The sequence below is a fragment of the Motacilla alba genome, chromosome 5, assembly GCF_015832195.1.
Source record: "Motacilla alba alba isolate MOTALB_02 chromosome 5, Motacilla_alba_V1.0_pri, whole genome shotgun sequence".
In the NCBI taxonomy this organism is placed as follows: Eukaryota; Metazoa; Chordata; class Aves; order Passeriformes; family Motacillidae; genus Motacilla; species Motacilla alba.
In genome coordinates this window covers 23,974,980-23,994,210 of record NC_052020.1, presented here as the reverse complement: position 1 = coordinate 23,994,210, position 19,231 = coordinate 23,974,980, and the positions used below count along the sequence as shown (strand labels likewise).

Below are 19,231 nucleotides of genomic sequence, written 5' to 3'. Positions count from 1 at the left end.
TTGTCTCACTGCCTGTCCGTGCTCATCACATGAACTGGTAGTCAATACAGCTTGCTTCATAGCATCAAGACAAGCTCATTTTGAAATTACCATGGGCATCCAGAGCTTACCAGAGAATCCTGAAACAGCTTGCTGTGAGACATAGCCACATGCAGAGGTTCATGCTGGTTTTAGAGAATAAATCATCTTCAAGAGAGGCATGCTATCACATCAGCAAAACCTCAGTTTTTGTTGAACTACTATTCTCATTAAAAAAACATTTTCCTTATTATCCTTATATGTTTCATCCTAGATTCACTGCTCCTCTATTAAAACATACTATATTTTTTTCAGTAAACAAAATTTCTAGATAAATGTAAATCACTGTCTGGCTATTTTTGTAGGGATACTAATACTCAGAACACATGCAGCTAGTAACAAACAAATGGAGGTATCTAGTTGTGACACTCATGCATTCCACCAATGCTCTAAAATTTTTCCCTCTTCAAAGGTCTAATCTATTGATCTAACTTGGTTTCATTATTGACATATTAAACAACACAATTAAGGGACTGCTTAAGTCAGTTTACTAGCGATGGGATGGTGTGGTGTATGAGGGGTTTGTACATGTGTTGCCCTTTTATGTTTTAAAAAAAACGTGAGAACAAATTCTGTAGATATCTCAATATTACATCTTTTTCTTCTTGCTATTCATAAGGCCCATGTTTAAGTTTAACAATCTTTCTATTAAGCATTTGGTTGTAATTATTACCCATACTTTAGAGCTGTCAAACAGAATTCCAACCAAATGACAAGCATAAGACAATTGTGCTGTAATTTATCATGGTAAAAGCATCCAACTAATTTTCAAATTGTCTATTAAGTACCCATAACCGACATACATTTAGCTGGTCTTGACATTAAGGAAAATTCCAGCATACTCACCCAAATACACAGTATGGACCTACTAAGTCAAAATCTAAAAATTTGCCTAAGGTAGAACAGTCAAATTTAGAAAAAGTTTCAAAATAATAATAAAGAAAGTGACAAAATGAATCAATTTTTCCATCTCCCTTACTATAAAATGTTAGTTTCAACACAAGAAAAATTGCTATAACTTCCACTGATTAAACTAGTTTCTTGTTTGATAGACTCACAATAACTCATCCTACCCTTTGTTGAGAAATCAAATAAAAATCAAAAATGTCTGGTTGCCCACGCTTATTTTTGCACTTTAAGATTTAGCAGCTCTCTTGGAAGTTGGGAAAAGAGACATCTTTAGAACACAGTGTTAAAAATACATTTCTGTTTCCCTACCTGTTTCTCACTCAGAGCTGTGATTTTGGCTTGAAGTTCATGAAGTTGTTTCTTCAAATCAGCGTTCTGATTAGAAAGAAAAAATATCTGTGAGAAAGATATTCCATTTGTTAACAAAGAGTAGTAGCAGGAAGGTGGGTTTTTTTGTTTGTTTTGTTCTTGCATAATGTACTACAAATACAGCACCTCTGGATGTATAGCCAATAAAATTCAAATGGCTCAACAAAGCCTTATTTAAGTCACTGAGTGCATCAATAATCAGAGGACCTTTCTAGCACTCAGAGAGATAGCCCAGTTTGGAAAGATTTCATTAAAACATCCATTAGTGCTTATCACATTATAAAGAACATTTGTACATTTCATCAAGTTTACAAACTAAACAATAAATGATTGTTAATATGTAATACAACAATATCATACTGTATACAACAGTATGCTATGGTATGTTATCTAAAACATTCTCACCTATGCTACTTATGCAAAGACATTTACACTTAACTATGTTAACTTTATCAAGCATATCTACTAAATCTTAACTGACACATACATCAATTGAAGGCAAACATACGTAAGTCCTTATTTCCATGTATGCTTATGCCTTAGATTGTGCTAAAGAGAATTACATCTGCCTTGACACATCATTCATATTAGCACTTTGTTTACAGCAGCTCTTTTTGAAGTTTCAGATTTTAAAGCAATAAGCAACACCAGAAAGATGCAGACAGAAAACCATTTTTACCAGTATTTTTTATTTTATACTGAAATAAAAAAAAATTAAAGAAACATCTGTTCTTAGTTTAAAACCTGTGAAGCTCTGCAGAAATGTGACAGAGAATCAGGTTTTCCTTAATTTTTGTCATTTCTCACTCTTTTTGTTCTCAATTGCGTTGTAAAGTTTTCATACTAGATTATGCAGGTTTAGTCTGCTAAGCAGAAATATTAAAACACAAGACCAGCATCATCACAGAACTTCATGCATATTCCCTATTTTTATATTCCTCCAATTTTGAAATGCATTTTGATCTTAGCTTGCAGATAGTCTCCGATTCCAGCAAACCAGATATTGACCTGTCATCCTCGCTACTTCTAGATTCTACTTAACAATCTGGGATAAAAATGCATTAAGAGCATTGGAAACAGGGACCAGATTTACTTTTCCTGATTCTAGGAACTTTGCATGGCTGCTTGCAGCATGACCTCACTTTCAGCAAGTATGAACTGAAAGCAAACTGCTCTGCAGACTAATTGTTAGCAGACCAGACCAGTGAATTTGAGCAGCAGATCTTACCCAAATCCCATCAGAGTAACAATGTTCAAAAACCAGATTTTCCAATACACCCTGCTTAACCCTCCGTGTCAGAGGTTTAACTACCTGAGTGTTTTAAAAGCTGTCTTCTCACTTCACTGAGCTCGGAAAAAAATGTACATTCAGAAAATTACAGGACATTTACTATTGTATGGGGATGGGATCTCTTAACAGCAAGCCTCAAGTGAGCAGCCTTTATCCCTCTACTCAACATTTCAGACTGGCTTGAGAGCTCCAGAGCACTCCCCATCCAGCATCCAGGAGTGTTTAACTGCTGTACAAGAACCAAGAACCAGGGACCTTACGCAGTCTTTGAGAAAGGGATGACTTCTGCTGTCTATGCAGGGAGTCAAGTTTTCCAACTTCAGAAGCTCTGAAACTTCCCAAGGCCAAGTGTCCATTCTATGGACACTACAGGGCTGGTAAGGCACCCAAGAGACAGGCAATCTGAATACAACCTTAAGCTATATTGTTTGGACAAAATTTCTTGGACAGAATATACTCTCTTTTCTTATACTGTGAACCTTTTGATACTCCAAAAATGAAAAAAGTTATTGCAAATAATGGCAGCTTTTATAGAGAGCAGCTTCCAATAGAATCAGAAACTTACTGCTCATCTGAACTGCACCATAGCCCAGAAAAGTTACTTGATTTAAACTATTAACAATATGTATGAGGCAGAAAGCTCCATAATAGCAAGAATTTTGGTTTTCTTTTAAACAATCCAACAGTCATTGTGCAAAAACTTATGAACAAGTTTTCTTCTAAACACCGTGTTAGCAAGGAAGAAGATGATCAAGAAATATCTAAAATCATCAAGTTTCATGCACTGTTATTTCCTGCATTTTAAGGGAAATGACCCAATATAAAAATAAATAGTTACCTGTGGATCTTGCTTCATTTGGGCAACCAATTTCTAGAAAGAAAAAAAAATGCAACAATACCGTGAAGATTTTCATTACAAGTATTTTGAACAATTTAAAATTCAGTATTTTTTAAGAACCTTTGTAAAAGCAAAATACTTTGTTTATGGCATTTCAATAGCAAAGCCTGGAGTCCCATATTATAACATTTCCAAACCCATTCTTATTAATACAGTAAAAGTACTGTATTAAGCCATCACTTTTGCTCCTCCTAAACAGCTCTTGAACAAGTGATGCTTTTTAAAGACGATTTAAGCCAGCTGGGTAAGATAATCTAATAACTGTGTCTCCTCTAGAACTGCTGGCCTCTTTGCTTGCAGTCACAAGAAACACAAACCACAGATAACTGCTGCAGGCACAAAAGCTGTTTGTATATTCAAGGGCAGAATGTTTCAAGTACTAAAGCTCTGCCTGTGTGTTGACTTGGCTGGTACCAGATGGAAGACCCATGTTTAGAAGTATCTTTGCCACTTTTCTCCCTCAGAGAGAGATTGAGATCATTGTAGAAGAGATGCCCTCCACATCCAAAAGAAAGCAGACAGCTTGTTACCATTCACTATTCTTCCTCTCTCACTTCCTTCAGGCAGCTGCAGGAGAATGCTGTCTATTGCTAAGCAAGGAAAAAGTTACCAAAGGAAACCAGAGCCCAGAACGAAGACACAACGTAAACCAAAAACGTCGAATATATTTTTTCATAAATTTGTAGAAATTTATTTCTCTAATGTTTTCAAAGATTACGTCTTAGGTTTAGTAGCTACTAACACACATTTCTTTGACTGATCTGCTTTAATTACTTTTTGAACCAGGAAACCATTCTAAATTCTGTGACCATAAGTTCCCAAGTTAAATTACAGGACTCTTATGTAAAAGGATGACCTCCTTTTTCTTTTGAATCTTTTTCCTTACAATGCAAGCATGAAGGACTAATACGATTACAGAAAACCAGAGCTGACTTGAGTCAAGAGGAGTTGGAACCTGGACTTGATGATCCTTACAGATCCCTTCCAACTTAAGACACTGTATGATTCTATGGCTGCTTCTCTATGCAGCTCCTTCTTACATTTTTTCCATACCACATATTCCCCCATCAGTCTTCACCTCTTCAGACTGAACAACTCCTCATGCACAAATCATTCCATTGCTTTGTTCACTCTTGGCACTCTTCCATAAGTCTCTAGTTTGTCTCTATCATCTGGAGACAAAGTTTAAAACTACGTGCAACACTCAAGTACTCTGTACTGCAAAAACTCCTTCCACGGGGCTAACAGCCAGTTCACAGCCTGCTATTGCAGATGTAAAACTGGGCCTGTTTTTCCAAAGTGCATCACTTGTCATTTATCTACACTGAATATTATTGTTTCGTCATGCTGCCATTCAGCATCACAGGAACAGACTTAGCTTATTTTTCCTCGGTGCTTCCTGTCACATTGGAGCTTGACAAGCAACAAATCTGTCAGTTTTTACATAAAGTGCTCCTGCAGATGCAGTCATGAGACAATATAGTCAGTACTGTAAACTCTTCATAAAATATTGCTAAATTTTTGGATCACACAGTACTACGTCATGCAACCCTAAGGAAAAAAAATTCCTCTTAAACATAAGCTAAATTTAAGGTACTTTAAAAGCTACTAATCTTTCTGCCATGAAATAAGAAAAGGACATGGATGTTTAAGGTTCCTTCCACACATCAGCTAGAGGAATCATCCATGAAACTCAACCCTTCTGTAAGAATAGCTAAATATAAGTACTTTAACACCTCTTGTGATCAAAAGTATGAAGAGTAGACTGCTTCAAATTTATCTTAAGTCAACCCAGCAGCAGAATGAACTACTTAGACTTAAATGCATCTCTTCTCAGGACAAACAATACAGCTTTGACATGGAAGACATTAGAATATTCAAGTTTGTACACTCATATAGAGGTGATCTGGTCAGGTGTCATTCATGGTAGATTCTCTGATCATAGAAAGCAGACAGAAAAAGTAGCTTTTTCAGTCTACTGAACAATTTTGAACAATTAAACACTTTTTTGGGGTTCTTACTGGTAGTTTTAGATACGCTTTGCCAAAGCAGCATTATGAAAGCTTCGGACAGAGTTCTGGAAGTAAAACAAAAGAGGCAAAACCCAAGGAGCTATTCTGCAAACAAAACCACATCATACTGAGCATCACTTGTACAGCCATGTCAGCAGTCACAGGCAACACACTGCATCAGGAAGCTGGGAGGGTTTGGCTACAGAGCTGAGCTGAATTCCTTATGCTCATCACAGACACCTGTTCACCACTTCCAACAGGACAACAAACCACGACTGTGTGAGTGCTGACAAGCTTTGTTAGAGAGTCCTCAGAAAAATAAATACTAGAGAAGTAAAAGATGACAAGAGACAATTCTTCATAAATCCTGAGTGAAAAGTAGGAGCATATTATATCTCTTTAGGTTACAAAATTCAGAGCTTTATGAGGAAGTTCAAGCATTTCATTTGAAGATTTTTTTTTAAGGCCAAAACCAGTTTAATGTTTATCAGTGTGCATGCTGACAAGCAATAACCATGTAAGCATAGTTCACAAAACCTTTACTGAAGCATTCAACATTTTGTTGCAAGTGTTATTTTCCACTGTAAACATATAGACTTTTTCTTAGCCCTAGTTATAGAAATATACAGCATCTTGAATTAAAAAAGACAACCTTCTGATATCATGGCTTTTCTAGTTTCAGTAACTAAAACCAAATCTAATTAAAGCTGATTTTTGTGCAAGCTCACTTTTAATGGCAACTGGGAAAAGTTAAAGCAAAGAAAGTCAAAAACCCCACCAACTTCAACCTGCTTAAAAAAGGTCTTTTTGGACATTTCTCAGTCTTCATCCTCATTCATCAATGTCATCGTGAACAGATACTAAAGGTTATTCAAAATTCACAGTCTTAAAATTTTTGGTTCAGTCAGGCATAAAGGGGAATGAAGAAGCACACAAGGGGTAAACGCTGTCATACAAACACGAGCATGATTAAGATTCTGATTGCTTTACAGTAATTAACACTTGAAAAAATTATTTACTGGCCTTAAACATTTCTATGTCTGCAGCAAAATGCCATGGGTAATTTCTGAACTTCCTTACATCCACAACAAAATGTCATTGAAGTTTTGGATACAAAGGCCTTGGAGTTACTGAGGAGAGCACAATACTCATCCATAGTTCTGGAAATCCATCCTTAGCTTTTTCAGGTTTTTCTCCCTGGCTGTAAGTTGTATTTTGTTAAAGCAGACATAGCTTGATTTTACCAACTCACCCATCTGAGCTCTTGCAATATGAGCAGCATTGCCCCAGGTACTGAACAAGCCATCCAGATCACATTTTACACAAGTCACCCAGCAATTTTGAAACATTTTCCAAATTTCGTATGATGGACTACACTGATCAATGTTACTTATCATATACTTCTTTTATCCACTGTGTAACAGTTGTCAGTTTCAGATATCTGAAGAGCATCAGAAATACTTGGAGAACTCTGTTTAGAAAAGCTCTCATTGTTAAATTTAACATTTCAAATTTGCAGCAAGTCTGTGTCTATGGCTGTAAAAATTTTCTTCCAAGAATTAATATGCATATGTCCTCCTATATTCACTACATTAGGTTTTAGTATCATTACTTGTAATAGTTCCTATTTGGCATTGTAAAACAATGGCAAACTGCATCCCTACTGCCATATAGTATTGAACAGGTTACTAGTAAAAAGACCCAACATGTAAAAATCTACAAAGCCCGAGCATTACAACATTTTGGTTATCAAAAATATAGTTTAGAAGCGACTGAAGTAGAAGACATTCCAGAAGAGAAGCACCAGATTAAACTATGCAGCACTATATACTTTTCACTTCAAAGTTCCTCCACCATATTCCTCCATTGCCAACTGAATACTGAAGTTGGCTTCAGAACATCAGAAAAACCTTCCAGACAGAGGCAGCTGAACACTGTTTTCAGAATGTTTTTATTACTGCTACAAAATACCAAAAAAAAAAAAAAATCACCACCCACAGTTTGATATGTAGATTTTTCACATTTGCTAAAAAACAACAGGTGGTCAGGTCAAAATGCAGAGTATAAAATTCTGAAGTAGTTTCAAGCTTATAAAACAATTATTACTATAGTTGCAGTGCTATTGCTTAATGCTCTCATTAGTAGTAATGTTGTCAGCAGTACTAATGCTGCTATTGCTTTAAAGCAAGAAAGTACATAAATTACCTGGTGAACCTGAATTTCCACTTTCAGAGCCTCCTGTAGAGTCTGCAGCTCCATTCTCTACCTTCTCCACTTTCTCTAGAAGTGTCTTTGCTGATTCCAGTGCCTTTAGTTTCTGGTTTCCTCTTTAACACCAGTCCTATAGAGAAATAAAGGTTTTGTTTTGGTTAGTGAAGGAGAAGAGTCCATTTAAAAAAGGAGATTATAACACAACAGGAATTCAATAGAAAGCTATATTCAAATACAGCTTTATAGCCTAAATACAGCCAGTCTTTTGAACACAAGAAATCTGCAGGCTCTACAAAATGCCTGCCTTGGAGTCATTTAGCCAAATTTGTTACTTCCCACATATCCCAAAGTTGACATACTTATCCCTTATCTTAGTTTGCAGGCAGCTATTTCCTACCAATATCCTATTGCAGTTGCATATTAAATTAGCAAATTTCACTGCCGAGAATGTTTTAAAAATCTTTGTAGATGAAAATTTATTCTGGAGAATAGAATTCTACAACCACAATAAATAGTTAAATTGAATGTAATGCATTAACACACTTTCGTGACACTATTACAGCTGTTTTAGATCGGACAGTGTTATTTAACAGAATAACATTGATATATTAATAACTCACTGCCTAAAGTTTGTGCCAAGTTAGTAATTTCAGTTGAAATCTGTTCTGAAGGAACAGAAGAGTGATATTAAGCAGCATAAGACATTTCAAAAAGATTATTTTATAATCTTTTTAATCTTGGAAATCTACTTGTAGATCATAAGTATAAAGTTTAGCATCTTCACTTTGTAGTACAAACAAATTAATCCCCCCAATCTCCGACATAGAAAAGCATTATCAAACATACTTCTAAAAGCCCTGAATGCTGGACAAGAGATTTTTTTTCCCAGAAATATACTAAAAGTATCAGCTTCTGAAACAAGATAAAGATTCCCATATGCTCAAATCATAGTGGAACCTGGGTAAAAACATCTATAAATGCAAACACATGAAAGTCAATGGAAAACATTATATAGAAATTTTTCCAGTCACTTTTCTGTACAGACACCACAATTAAGGAATTGCTGCAGTGTTAATATAGTTCCTATTTTTTTATTCTTTGAAAATTGCTCACATTCATTGCACAGGTGTTGTTGCCAATTCAGAGGCCTTCCTAATGAGACTACAATGTTTTCAAAAGGATCCTGACAGCTTTGATTAGACATGCAGGCTGTAAAAAGAGAGCGATTCCCATAAGTTAAAGAATTTTATTTTAATGCTGTCTCACTACAGTCAACTGAAGTAGTGGACAAATTTGTGAACACCTCAGAGAAAAAGGTCGAAGGTGAAGGTTTTGTTTTGTTTATTTACCATTTATCTCTTCAGACAGAAATATATTACAAAAAGAGTAGACTATAAAGGGGCGTTAAAAAGCATTACATTTAAACTCTTTGTCAGTGTTGTCTGCTGTTAGCCTAAAGTTACTTATTTAAATAACAAAGGCCTGATCAAACTTTCAAGCCAACACATGAAATGACCTTCTGCAAGGGCCTCTCCCACATGTGACACAGAAGAGTGAAAACAGCTGCCTTTGCAGCACTAGTCTCTATAAAACTGTAATTTGTATCAAGGGATACATGGAAATTACATATAGTTCCCTGTCCTATTGCACAAACAGTAATGAGAAAACAGAATCACGGATTATTACTTCCACTCACTGACAAGAACAATTATAGCATGCTTTGAGTCCCCACCACTGCAGTTTCAAAAGAAGTCATGCTTCAGAAAACCACGTGGGAGACTGGTTAATGAAAACTGGAACCCACCGCAGAGGATAGAAGTCTTTTTGACCCTTGAAAATTCAGTTTCGGGGTAAAGACAGGCAGATATGGTCAGTTTCTTTCTCAGTGTGTCTTCAAAAAATCAGAAGGCACATATGACGAATAGTTTGCACTGCTCTGTAGCTACATGCTAACTTCAAACTTGAGTGCAGAACAGCAAAAGAGTTATCTCAACTGAATGTAAAAGAGATCCAAAAGAATGTAAAAATCCACCACTTAAAATATATGTAACTGTAAGGTCCAAAACATTTTCATGGCAAATATGACACGGTATTTCTGTACAAGAACATATAAAGATTGAGCAACTTCTATTAATGCACAACCTAATTTGACAGATAGAAATTGCAGTATTGATGGTTCATAAAAACTAATCCAAGCTAATTGCATCCATGCCTTGAACAGCTAGCAAGATTTTTCAAAATTAATTTTTAAGAGGTTCAAAGAAAAAGTGACACAGCCTTGCAGAAAAAAAAGCAGTTGCTCAGCCTGGCTATGTTTATAGGGGTATAAACATGAAAAAATATATTTCATTTAAAAGTTTGGTCAAGTTGCCAAATTCTGAATATGAAATATATACAATTGTTTCTTTCTAGAACACACACTTGCAGCTTCCCTTCCCAAACAGGAATAACTACTCCATTATCCCTGTCTAGAATTCCCCTGAAGTACACCTTTTACACAACCAATACAGTTAAAAAAACAAAAAAGAACCAAAAATAAAAACCAAAAACAAACCCAAACATTCCTTACATCCAGCAAATCCTAAACTGCTTTTTTCCAGTTTACATAGAATAATGTCTATAAATATCTATCCGAGCATCTGGTTAAATATTGCTTATACTTCCTTTGAGAGAAGGTAAACTACATGAGTGACTATACATTTTGCTAGTGCAAAAACTCAGTATTTTTGAACTTTTCTTCTTTTAGACTGAACTTAAAGGGAAGATTAAAAAAATTTAAGTTCAGTAGCATTATCAACTATCTGTAATACCACAATCAAAGAGATGTAAAACCACCTCTGAATTAATGACAGAACATGGTGCATTTCCCACTTTACTCTTATGGCAGTGGAATTATTTCAAATAAAAAGCTTGTAGATGACTGAAACTGCATGAATGGCTTAGCCTGAAAAAATTTTTAATCTCATTATTTTTAAAGGAAAACAAACAAATGCCTTGCTCAATACCAGAATTGGTGATTTCCAAAAGGAAGGCACAGGATACAGGAGTACATGCATCTCCTGTACATCCAGACATACTTCCAAATCTCAGCCAGGAAGAACACTGAGCAAGAGGTAAATGAGGCATTTTTTGATGGATTTCAACTATTGGAGGCAGCAGTCCTCCATTCAATTTCTTGCTTGCATTCATTTATTACCAATAATCACTTATCTCTTAAGTGGTTGCTTCAAGACTTATAATTTCATACTCAGGTAAGTGCCCCAATGCACTGCATATAGACTATTTAAATATTCAAAGACTGAATGAAACCTTAAATTCTACAATAATCATACAAGTGATTCACACTTCTGTTATCCCAATTAAATACAATCTACATGAGAATCTCTAAAATATCACAATACTATTTCAACTATGGCTATTTTGGAAGCTACACTAGAAACACAGCTGACAAGGCATATATATTTATATAAACAAAGGTAGGACACACACAAAGCCATGAATGCCTTCTGTGTGTATGGAAGGACTCTGAACAGCTCAGAAATTTAGAGAGAAGTCTTTCTGAGCCAAAAATCCTTCAAATAAATTTGGTTTTCACATTACACGGGAAAAAAATATTCTTTTTGAGTAGATGAATGTAAATGTCCATTATACTTACAGACCCTTGGGCCCAAATCTCAGCCTTACAGAGATTTTATTTATAAGACTGGGGCTTCCATCAGCAACATTTACTTTTTAAGACCTAATTTCTGAATATAAGAATAGGTAGAATTTCAGTTTCAGTAACCATCAAACTTTTCCAGGAATGGATGCCAGCTCTTCATATCATCTATACTTAGGTAAGCCATTTTAGCCTTGGGAAGAAGTACTTACCAGTTTTGAGTAAGTTATCCCTTTCAGCTCTCTACCCCCTCCTACAAAAGAAAAACAACAACAACAACAAAAAAGATAATTACAAATATTTTTAACTAGAGTTTGAAACAAACAAACCAAAAAATTCAAATATTTGAAAAGTTGGAGAGGGAAGGGTTGGGACTTTAGAAAGGGGTTTTTGGTTGTTTTTTCTTCAGGGGAGTTGTAATTTTTTTTAAAAATGCTGAAGCTAACTATAAAACACAACTTTGAAACAAAATCTGTTTGAAGTGGCAGGGAAAACTAAGGAGACCTACAATTTTAATCTGGATTAAAATATAAACTATTAGAGGTACAAATTTTTCTAGTTCTGTGCAAGGTCACTGTCCCACTCCCATGGTGGAGAGACCTGCTCTCCATTACATTTGTTAAGATCTATATCGTAAGCCTTGTCAGTTGCCACAGCTAAATATGATGAGGTTACCCACCCTAGACATTTGCCCACCATCTCTGCTAGAGGTTACACCAACCCCCCCAAAGATGGCAGAGCAAGTGGTAGGTCAGCTCAGTCACCAGAGCTCAAATCCCAGAGTACTGCTAGGGACTGAAACAAACAGCAGCGTAAGCCAATATGGTGGGACACAAAAGATGGGGGCCAAGAAGAGGCACTGCCTGTTACGCTGCCTGGGTCATGAGCAGAACACTCTGTAGCACAGCAAGGTAATACCTCTGAAATCACTGCATGAATCATAAAAAAATCATGAGTCAGAGTTCTAAAAAGATAGTTACAATATAAATGATAACTCATTTGCTCAATAACTTTGCCTGATGCTAAAAAAAGGCTCCAAAATACTCCCAATTTTCTAGTAAAATACTATAATATTAGTGTATTCGAAGCTTTAACTTCACAGCTAACAAGATCTTTGCAGATGTTTCTATTTACACATAAGTCATCACAGAGCTGAAGTTTAAGCCCCATCCTAATAAAAAGATACAGCAGTAGAAAGTCACGATCATGTCTCGCTCATTGGAGATCAGCACAAGTGGAGGGTTTCCATTTACTAACCAGCAGAACCGGGTGCTGATGACCACTGAGAACAGCAAACAGGAAGCCTACTGCTGGCAGTATTGTCAGTCTCCTAATCTCAAATTTCATTGTGCATTTTGAACCACAGAATATTACAGGTGATGTTTAATTTTAGAGCAATTTCAGGTAAGTTTCCATAACATCCAACTGCTACCATGACAGGTTATGAGCTGGGAAGTATGGACTGTTTTGAGGCTGTATTCAAAGTAAGTACATTCACTTTGGATGCTACAGAGTTTTAAATACTGTCCTTTTTGAGGGTGCTGAAGAGACAGGTATTATTCTCAAACTCTAGTTGTTTCTTCTTGGTGTTAAAATCCAACTTGTCAGCTCCACCTCCCACTACCAATCAGTCACTTAATTGGTCCAGAGATCTACAGAGGAAGCCCTTTCATCATGCAAGTACTAAGTGTCCCCTTTCAACAAGCAACTACAACTATCTGTCCATGCTTATTAATAAAAAATAATAATAATTTTAAAAAAAATCACTGCTCTAGATTACTGCCTTTGGAAAGCTAAACAAAACAGTCAGTATTACACATCTGCAAACGCAGTCTTAGAATAAATAAGCATGATTTTTACTTGAAAAAAGAAAAATATCAATTTACTTCTAACACGAGTACACACAACCTGACAAGAAAGCTGTCACTTAAAAATAACAGCAACTGTTCCTTCCTTCCTATTTTCCCCCTACGTAGAGACTCGCCTCCATAGCGGGACCCTAGCTTCATCAAGATGGAACTGTGCAGAAAAAAGCTGCACAGTTACAAACCTTCAGACTGCATTTAATCTTGCTGCAACCCCAGACTCAGAAGCCAGGAGCTCCCAAGGACAAAGTTTAGAACACAAGGAGTTTAATCGTGACTATCCGAGTGAACCACTGTGTTGCCTTGGAGAAGTCACTTAGAGAGGACCTATATAGGGAATGGAAATGCATTTGCATCCTCTTCTGTAGATAATTTACTGCAGGCTTTTTCTTTAGTGTTTAGAACAGGTTAACCTTTGAATGTCAAACCTCTGGCAACACAAAATTCTGCCCTCATGCAGGTATACTATTTTTACTAACATCCCTGCCTCATTTAGTAGAGAGGACAAGCACAAAGAATGAATTGAATTCCTTGTAATTCTGAACTTTTGATTTGCATGGCTTTTTAAACTCAACATCTAAGCCCTATGACAAATAAAAAATTGGTTTCGTCATAAGCAGCACACCAACGAGAGCCAAAGAAAAACATGTGCCTGATACAGGCCAGTTTTCTTAAATAGAGAATTGTGACAGAGAAATGAAGAACAAATACCCAAGACTGGTAATCCCAAGTATCTTAAACAGATACAAGTTTTCAACTGCTCTTAGCATTTTTATAGTAGAGAACAGCAGTAAGTTTGACTCTTAACAACTCCCTGTATTTGTGGATACTGGGAATCAACACAGAATAGTATTAATGAAAAAGGGATAAAGTCTGCTCTGTAGATGAAATGAGACTATTTCTTCTTCACAGCAAAAGTACATCTAGAAACTCACACTGCCTCTCTCATGCTCACTACAAAACACATTAGAAAGTTAAGATTAGACAGCTGACAATCACTCATATCAATAGAGAAGTCTGAAGAGTTTAGCATTATACAGGGATTTGCAACAAAAACTTCAGCAGAAATGTATCACAAAATCTCAGCAATCCAATTTACTGAGGTAGCCTTTTTGAAGGCTCTAGAAACATGCAGTAAATTGTCCAAGGTAGGAGCCTGAAAGATTAACTCTCAGATTATTACAGTATATTCTGTAATATTTTGGGGGTTTTTAAACCCCAGGTCTGAAAATGAAATTAAAAGCACTGCCTTATTCCCAAAACACATATATGATCTATAATTAGAAAAGTTACTCATTTCACAGGACCATTATGAAAACTAACATCCCAAAACTCCTATGTTTAAGGCTTGGTAGCACCTGAGGACATCAGAAAAACACATGGTGATGAAAACATTGTAGCATACTGCACCTGAAGGCTTAAGACTGTTTAAATGCTAATTATTTGTATATTAAGATGTCTGGTTATAACCATTATATACTTATTACTACCTTCAAGTTATACAATCAAGTTTATGCTACTGTAACCAGAGACTCACTTGGAAAAACTGGAAAGAATTAAATGACATGTTCAGTAATTTTTTCTTTACATTTTCCTAACTCTAGAAACTAGCAAATGTTTACTGTCAGACCATGGAACTCTATCCATTCATATCATGTTACAATATTTAATTATGTATCTTTTACTTTTCGCCAAAAGGATCTTGGTCTTGTTCAGTGCACAGAAAAAAATAAAAAAGGACCAAATGCTGTGCACAGGCAATTGTGAACCTGATATTTTTTCACATTTCAGAGAATTGCTCTACAATATGAGGGTAAGGTATTATTAATTTTGTGTGTGTGTGCACAAAACACACACCACACAGGAGGGATTCAGAGTTTTTCCTCTGGACTTTCGTTTTAGATGTGAACTCCTCAAAGCAACAGCTCTCCCTCCCATGAAATACATTCTGTATCTAAAGAGCACTCTATCACTATCTTCTAAGAAAACAAGTCACAGCAGATACTTTACTGTGATTTTCAAGTCAGCAACTCATACTCCTTCACAGGGCAGGATTTCTGCAGTCTTAAGAAGACCAAACACAGGCCAGACAGGGTATATAACCAATTTCATATAACATTCTTGTAAGGCTCATGTTTCAATGACCATCATTAGCAGTGCTGGTGCTGTTGCTTCCGTGACAAAAAGAAGCCTCCTTTGTGCCAGTGCACAAAATCTGATCTTCCTGTTGCGCTGCAGCTGGGAGAATTCCCAGTCAGCCCCAGTAACACGTGCCAGGCAGGTGGTAAAGGGACCAACAGGATTGCTCAAGATAACTGAGGCTGCACTGAAGTGTACAAGTCATGCCTTCCAGTTGGTCCATCTGTACAACTGCTCTCTCTCCTCCTCTCTTATCCCCACACAATACTGAAAGATTAATTCCACCTAAACTGGTCAAGGAGCCTGGATTTTCTGCTTATGCATACAGACAACTTAAAGGATTCAAACTACAAACTTCAGTTCTACCTGAAAGTTCTTCTGCTGCTATGATTTGCCATGAAGCAAATGCAGTTTGGAGTTTAAAACACCTGAAGCAGACTTCACCTGGGGATAGATTGCTTCACCATCCCTGAAACACTTCATAAAACCATCAAGCTAAGTTTAAATAGAAGTGTACGACACCACCATTTGTCTTTGCAGAAGCAACACTATATTTAACACATAGAAAATTAGCTAGAAGACTCAATACAGTTTAAAAGAGCATATCTAGAGTAACAATAAAACCGCTTCACAAGCTGATTCTTAAAATATTCACCAAAACTTGCCGTGGCACCAAACACATGTAAACAGCTGACAATTACTCTCTTAGCTCTTGTCCTGTGACTACAGCTGCAGTGGGCATTAGTAATTCTTCCTGAACACATACTTTCCTGGCATCTTGGGGGTGGGATGGAGTATGAAATCACACTCTCTGGCAAAATTATAAACTACATTTGGCCTAGTAGAAAATTAGCAGAAACACATTTTAAAATCTCAAAATCATCTCTGTCACTTGAGTAGATTCAAGATATATTGCTCTATACTTTTTACCTGTGCATAAACTCCTCTTCTTTGCACAGTCTTAGCCTATCTCTTGAATCAGAGAAGCCTCTCTAACCTACGACCATCAGTGAGCCTGGCAGATGTTCTTTCTGACTTGGTATCAAGGACTCCCCATTTAACCTAACATTCATAATATTACCATCAGTAAAATGTGCCTTTTTGTACCCAGACACCAGTGTACAGGGACATTTTACAGCACTGCTGCATTCAGAAGTTCTAGTATTGCAGAACCACTAAGCCTCACTTTGCTCAGTGAGTTACTTTTCACCACGTTCTAGGCACACACAAAATCATCTTATATGCAGTGTGGCTAAATTCTTGCTCATGTAAAAAAAGTTGTATGACCTGGATATTTATTTCAGTGAATTACTCTTTAGAAGGACTGTTTAGCTAAACACACATAATAAGGTCTGTAAGTTTATCTTTTACTAACAGTGCAACAGCAAAGTTTCATATTTGAAGTAGGGAGCTGAGGAATCTTTTGCAAAATTAAAATATTTACATGATGTGAAGGTATAAATTAGCAGAAGGTAGAGTTTGGCATTTGTTTCTAAAAATGTTTTGCTGCATTATTTGATGTTCCATAAAGTAGCTGGAAACGTGGCTTGTTTAGGATTTTTTAAAAATATTGTTTAACAATTTAACTTCAAAAAGATGTCAGGTAATCTGCAATGTCTTAAAATTGTAATTTTTCTTTTTTAATTATTATCAAGTATTTACAAAGTATATATACCACTGGGAAGGAAAATAAGATGGGAGATCAACAGAAAGCAGAAGGAGCTATCCCCTCCTAGCTGTAATAGCCCACTGTTTGGGTCTCAAAATTTATAGGAAATGCAAAAGGGAAGTTATTTGAATGTTTGTGCTTTATGTGCTTTATGGTTTTGATTTGTTTTTTAACAGTATGCCTAGCAAAATCAGTTCATTAACCTATATTGTTCTTAACCTGTGTTGCAAATTTCTTATTCCAGTCCCTGAGAAGTTCCTGCCTTCCTTTCATACTTCAGAGACAGAGGACTACTTGGGAAAAAGGGGAGGGGAGGCAGTTGAGAGGAGGAGAGAAAACTCTTTCGAGACAAATAACACACACGATAAATCCTAATAATTGATTTAACAACTACAGATGCAAGGAACTAGAAAAAATTAAGAAAACTCTATCCCAGTACCTATTAAACTAATTTTACCCCTGAAATTCCATTAATAAGGGAGGAATCTCTGACTTCTAGTTTTAATCTTTTAAATATGAGGAGAAATTTGTTATTGGGTGCCAAATCCTTTTTCCCCTCCTAGTAACCCACTTTATCTTGGAAAGAACTGGCTTGTGGGAATGATACATTAGTGAGGCAGAAATGCCTTAAGAGCTTTGGGATGAGGTCCAGGGTACAAAAGAAGATGATCTGGGTAGTGTTGCAAGACTGCAGGCATGAAATGCAAAACTAGAGGTACCTCTGACTATCACTGCAAGTGCAACTGCACTTGTGATGGAGAAAACCTCAGGTATGTGCACATCCTGCTTGTGCAGACTAGTCTTTGAATTTTATCTATCTGCCAGAGACACTCAGAGGACACCAAAAAAATGTCAGAAGAGCAGCGCAGCGCCGCAACGACGCAGCCGTGACACTCAAGGACAGCCTTGGCCCTCCATTTCCACGGGGAAAGAGGCGCCGTAACCGCAGTCGGCCAGCAGGGGGAAATGCCAAACAAGTGAAGGAAAAAAAAAAAAGTTGAAAAAGAAAACACTAAACATGAGGAATAAAATTCGTCAAACCACACACATCTCCTCAGTTGAGATGGAAGGAAGAGATTCTGCTCTCGGAGAGGGAAAGCAGGATAAATGAAGTATATATGACTCAAAGCATTCTTCCAGAATTTAGAGAGGAAACAGTGAAAGTGCAAGTCCAAAACACAAGCAAGTAAAGGCAAGCTTTCAGTTTTGTGTTAGCACAGAGTGACTGCAAATCAATTAAAGTCTTCTAACATCTAGCGTTTTGATGAAAAGCAAAATATTGTGACTAAACAACTGAGAGGACTAAGATGAAAGACTATATATTTTTAAAGCATTATCCAACATGAATGCATGAACTAATTTATTTAAAGTGAGCACACATATCCTAGAAGATCATTCTGCATTACAGAAGACTGCATATTACATTTCTACAGAATCCCAAGAGTCTGAACATTTTTTTTTCCCAAAAAATTTCAGAACAGCAGGGCTCCAATTAGAGACCCTGAATTTCCTTCTACCTTACAAATATTACTTACGCAGCATTTCCATGCTTAAGAAGTATAGTGAAAACTACTTAAAGGGAGTGTTGGTTAAGTGAATAAATCTGTGATAAATCTGTGTACTTTGATGAAGGGCAACTTGCATGTAACAGACAGGAAATAGACCCAATTCCACAATGTGTTTTAAAATTAAGAAATAAAAAAAGCAAAATGTGATAATTTGTTGAACAATGAAATTTAACGGGTATTTGCAATTTGCAAACAAGCCCTGCAATCACAAGGGCTTTCTGTTTAAAATATCGCTGGCTGAGAATCACAAGGAGCAGCAGTGAGATTTTCAGTGACAGATTTAGAGAGATTAGGTTGCACACAAGCTTCTACTGATGTTACTGTTACACAAATATCAGACAGAAGCAGGTATGCATGTAATAACATGCAAACATTTAAAAATGCAGGTGTATTGTGATTAGTGATTCTATGGCAGGGTACCTTAAAACAACATCTTCTATAGTTCTGTATTTATAAAGTTATTTCAAAATCAGATGCTGTATTTTCAGTAAAACCCTTTCAATGTGTCCATGAAAGCTAAACGCAGTTTGCCAAGCATGCACAATTAAAGTTTAGATTACCAGT

General features: G+C 36.4%; 1 protein-coding gene across 8 annotated transcripts in view; it reads right to left on the bottom strand.

Annotated features, from left to right (window-relative positions):
- Nucleotides 1-19,231, bottom strand: part of PHF21A (PHD finger protein 21A) — a 133,825-nt gene that overhangs the window by 90,657 nt on the left and 23,937 nt on the right. For 6 of the 8 annotated variants that reach the window (XM_038137867.1, XM_038137873.1, XM_038137866.1 and 3 more), the window contains 4 exons: nucleotides 11,639-11,679; nucleotides 7,763-7,898; nucleotides 3,486-3,518; nucleotides 1,297-1,383 (listed from right to left, as the gene is read on the bottom strand). In XM_038137867.1, coding sequence (XP_037993795.1) covers nucleotides 1,297-1,383; nucleotides 3,486-3,518; nucleotides 7,763-7,816 — 174 coding nt within the window. In that variant the 5' untranslated portion in view covers nucleotides 7,817-7,898; nucleotides 11,639-11,679. The remainder of the gene's footprint in view (nucleotides 1-1,296; nucleotides 1,384-3,485; nucleotides 3,519-7,762; nucleotides 7,899-11,638; nucleotides 11,680-19,231) is intronic. The other 2 variants (XM_038137874.1, XM_038137872.1) reach the window with 1 other exon arrangement.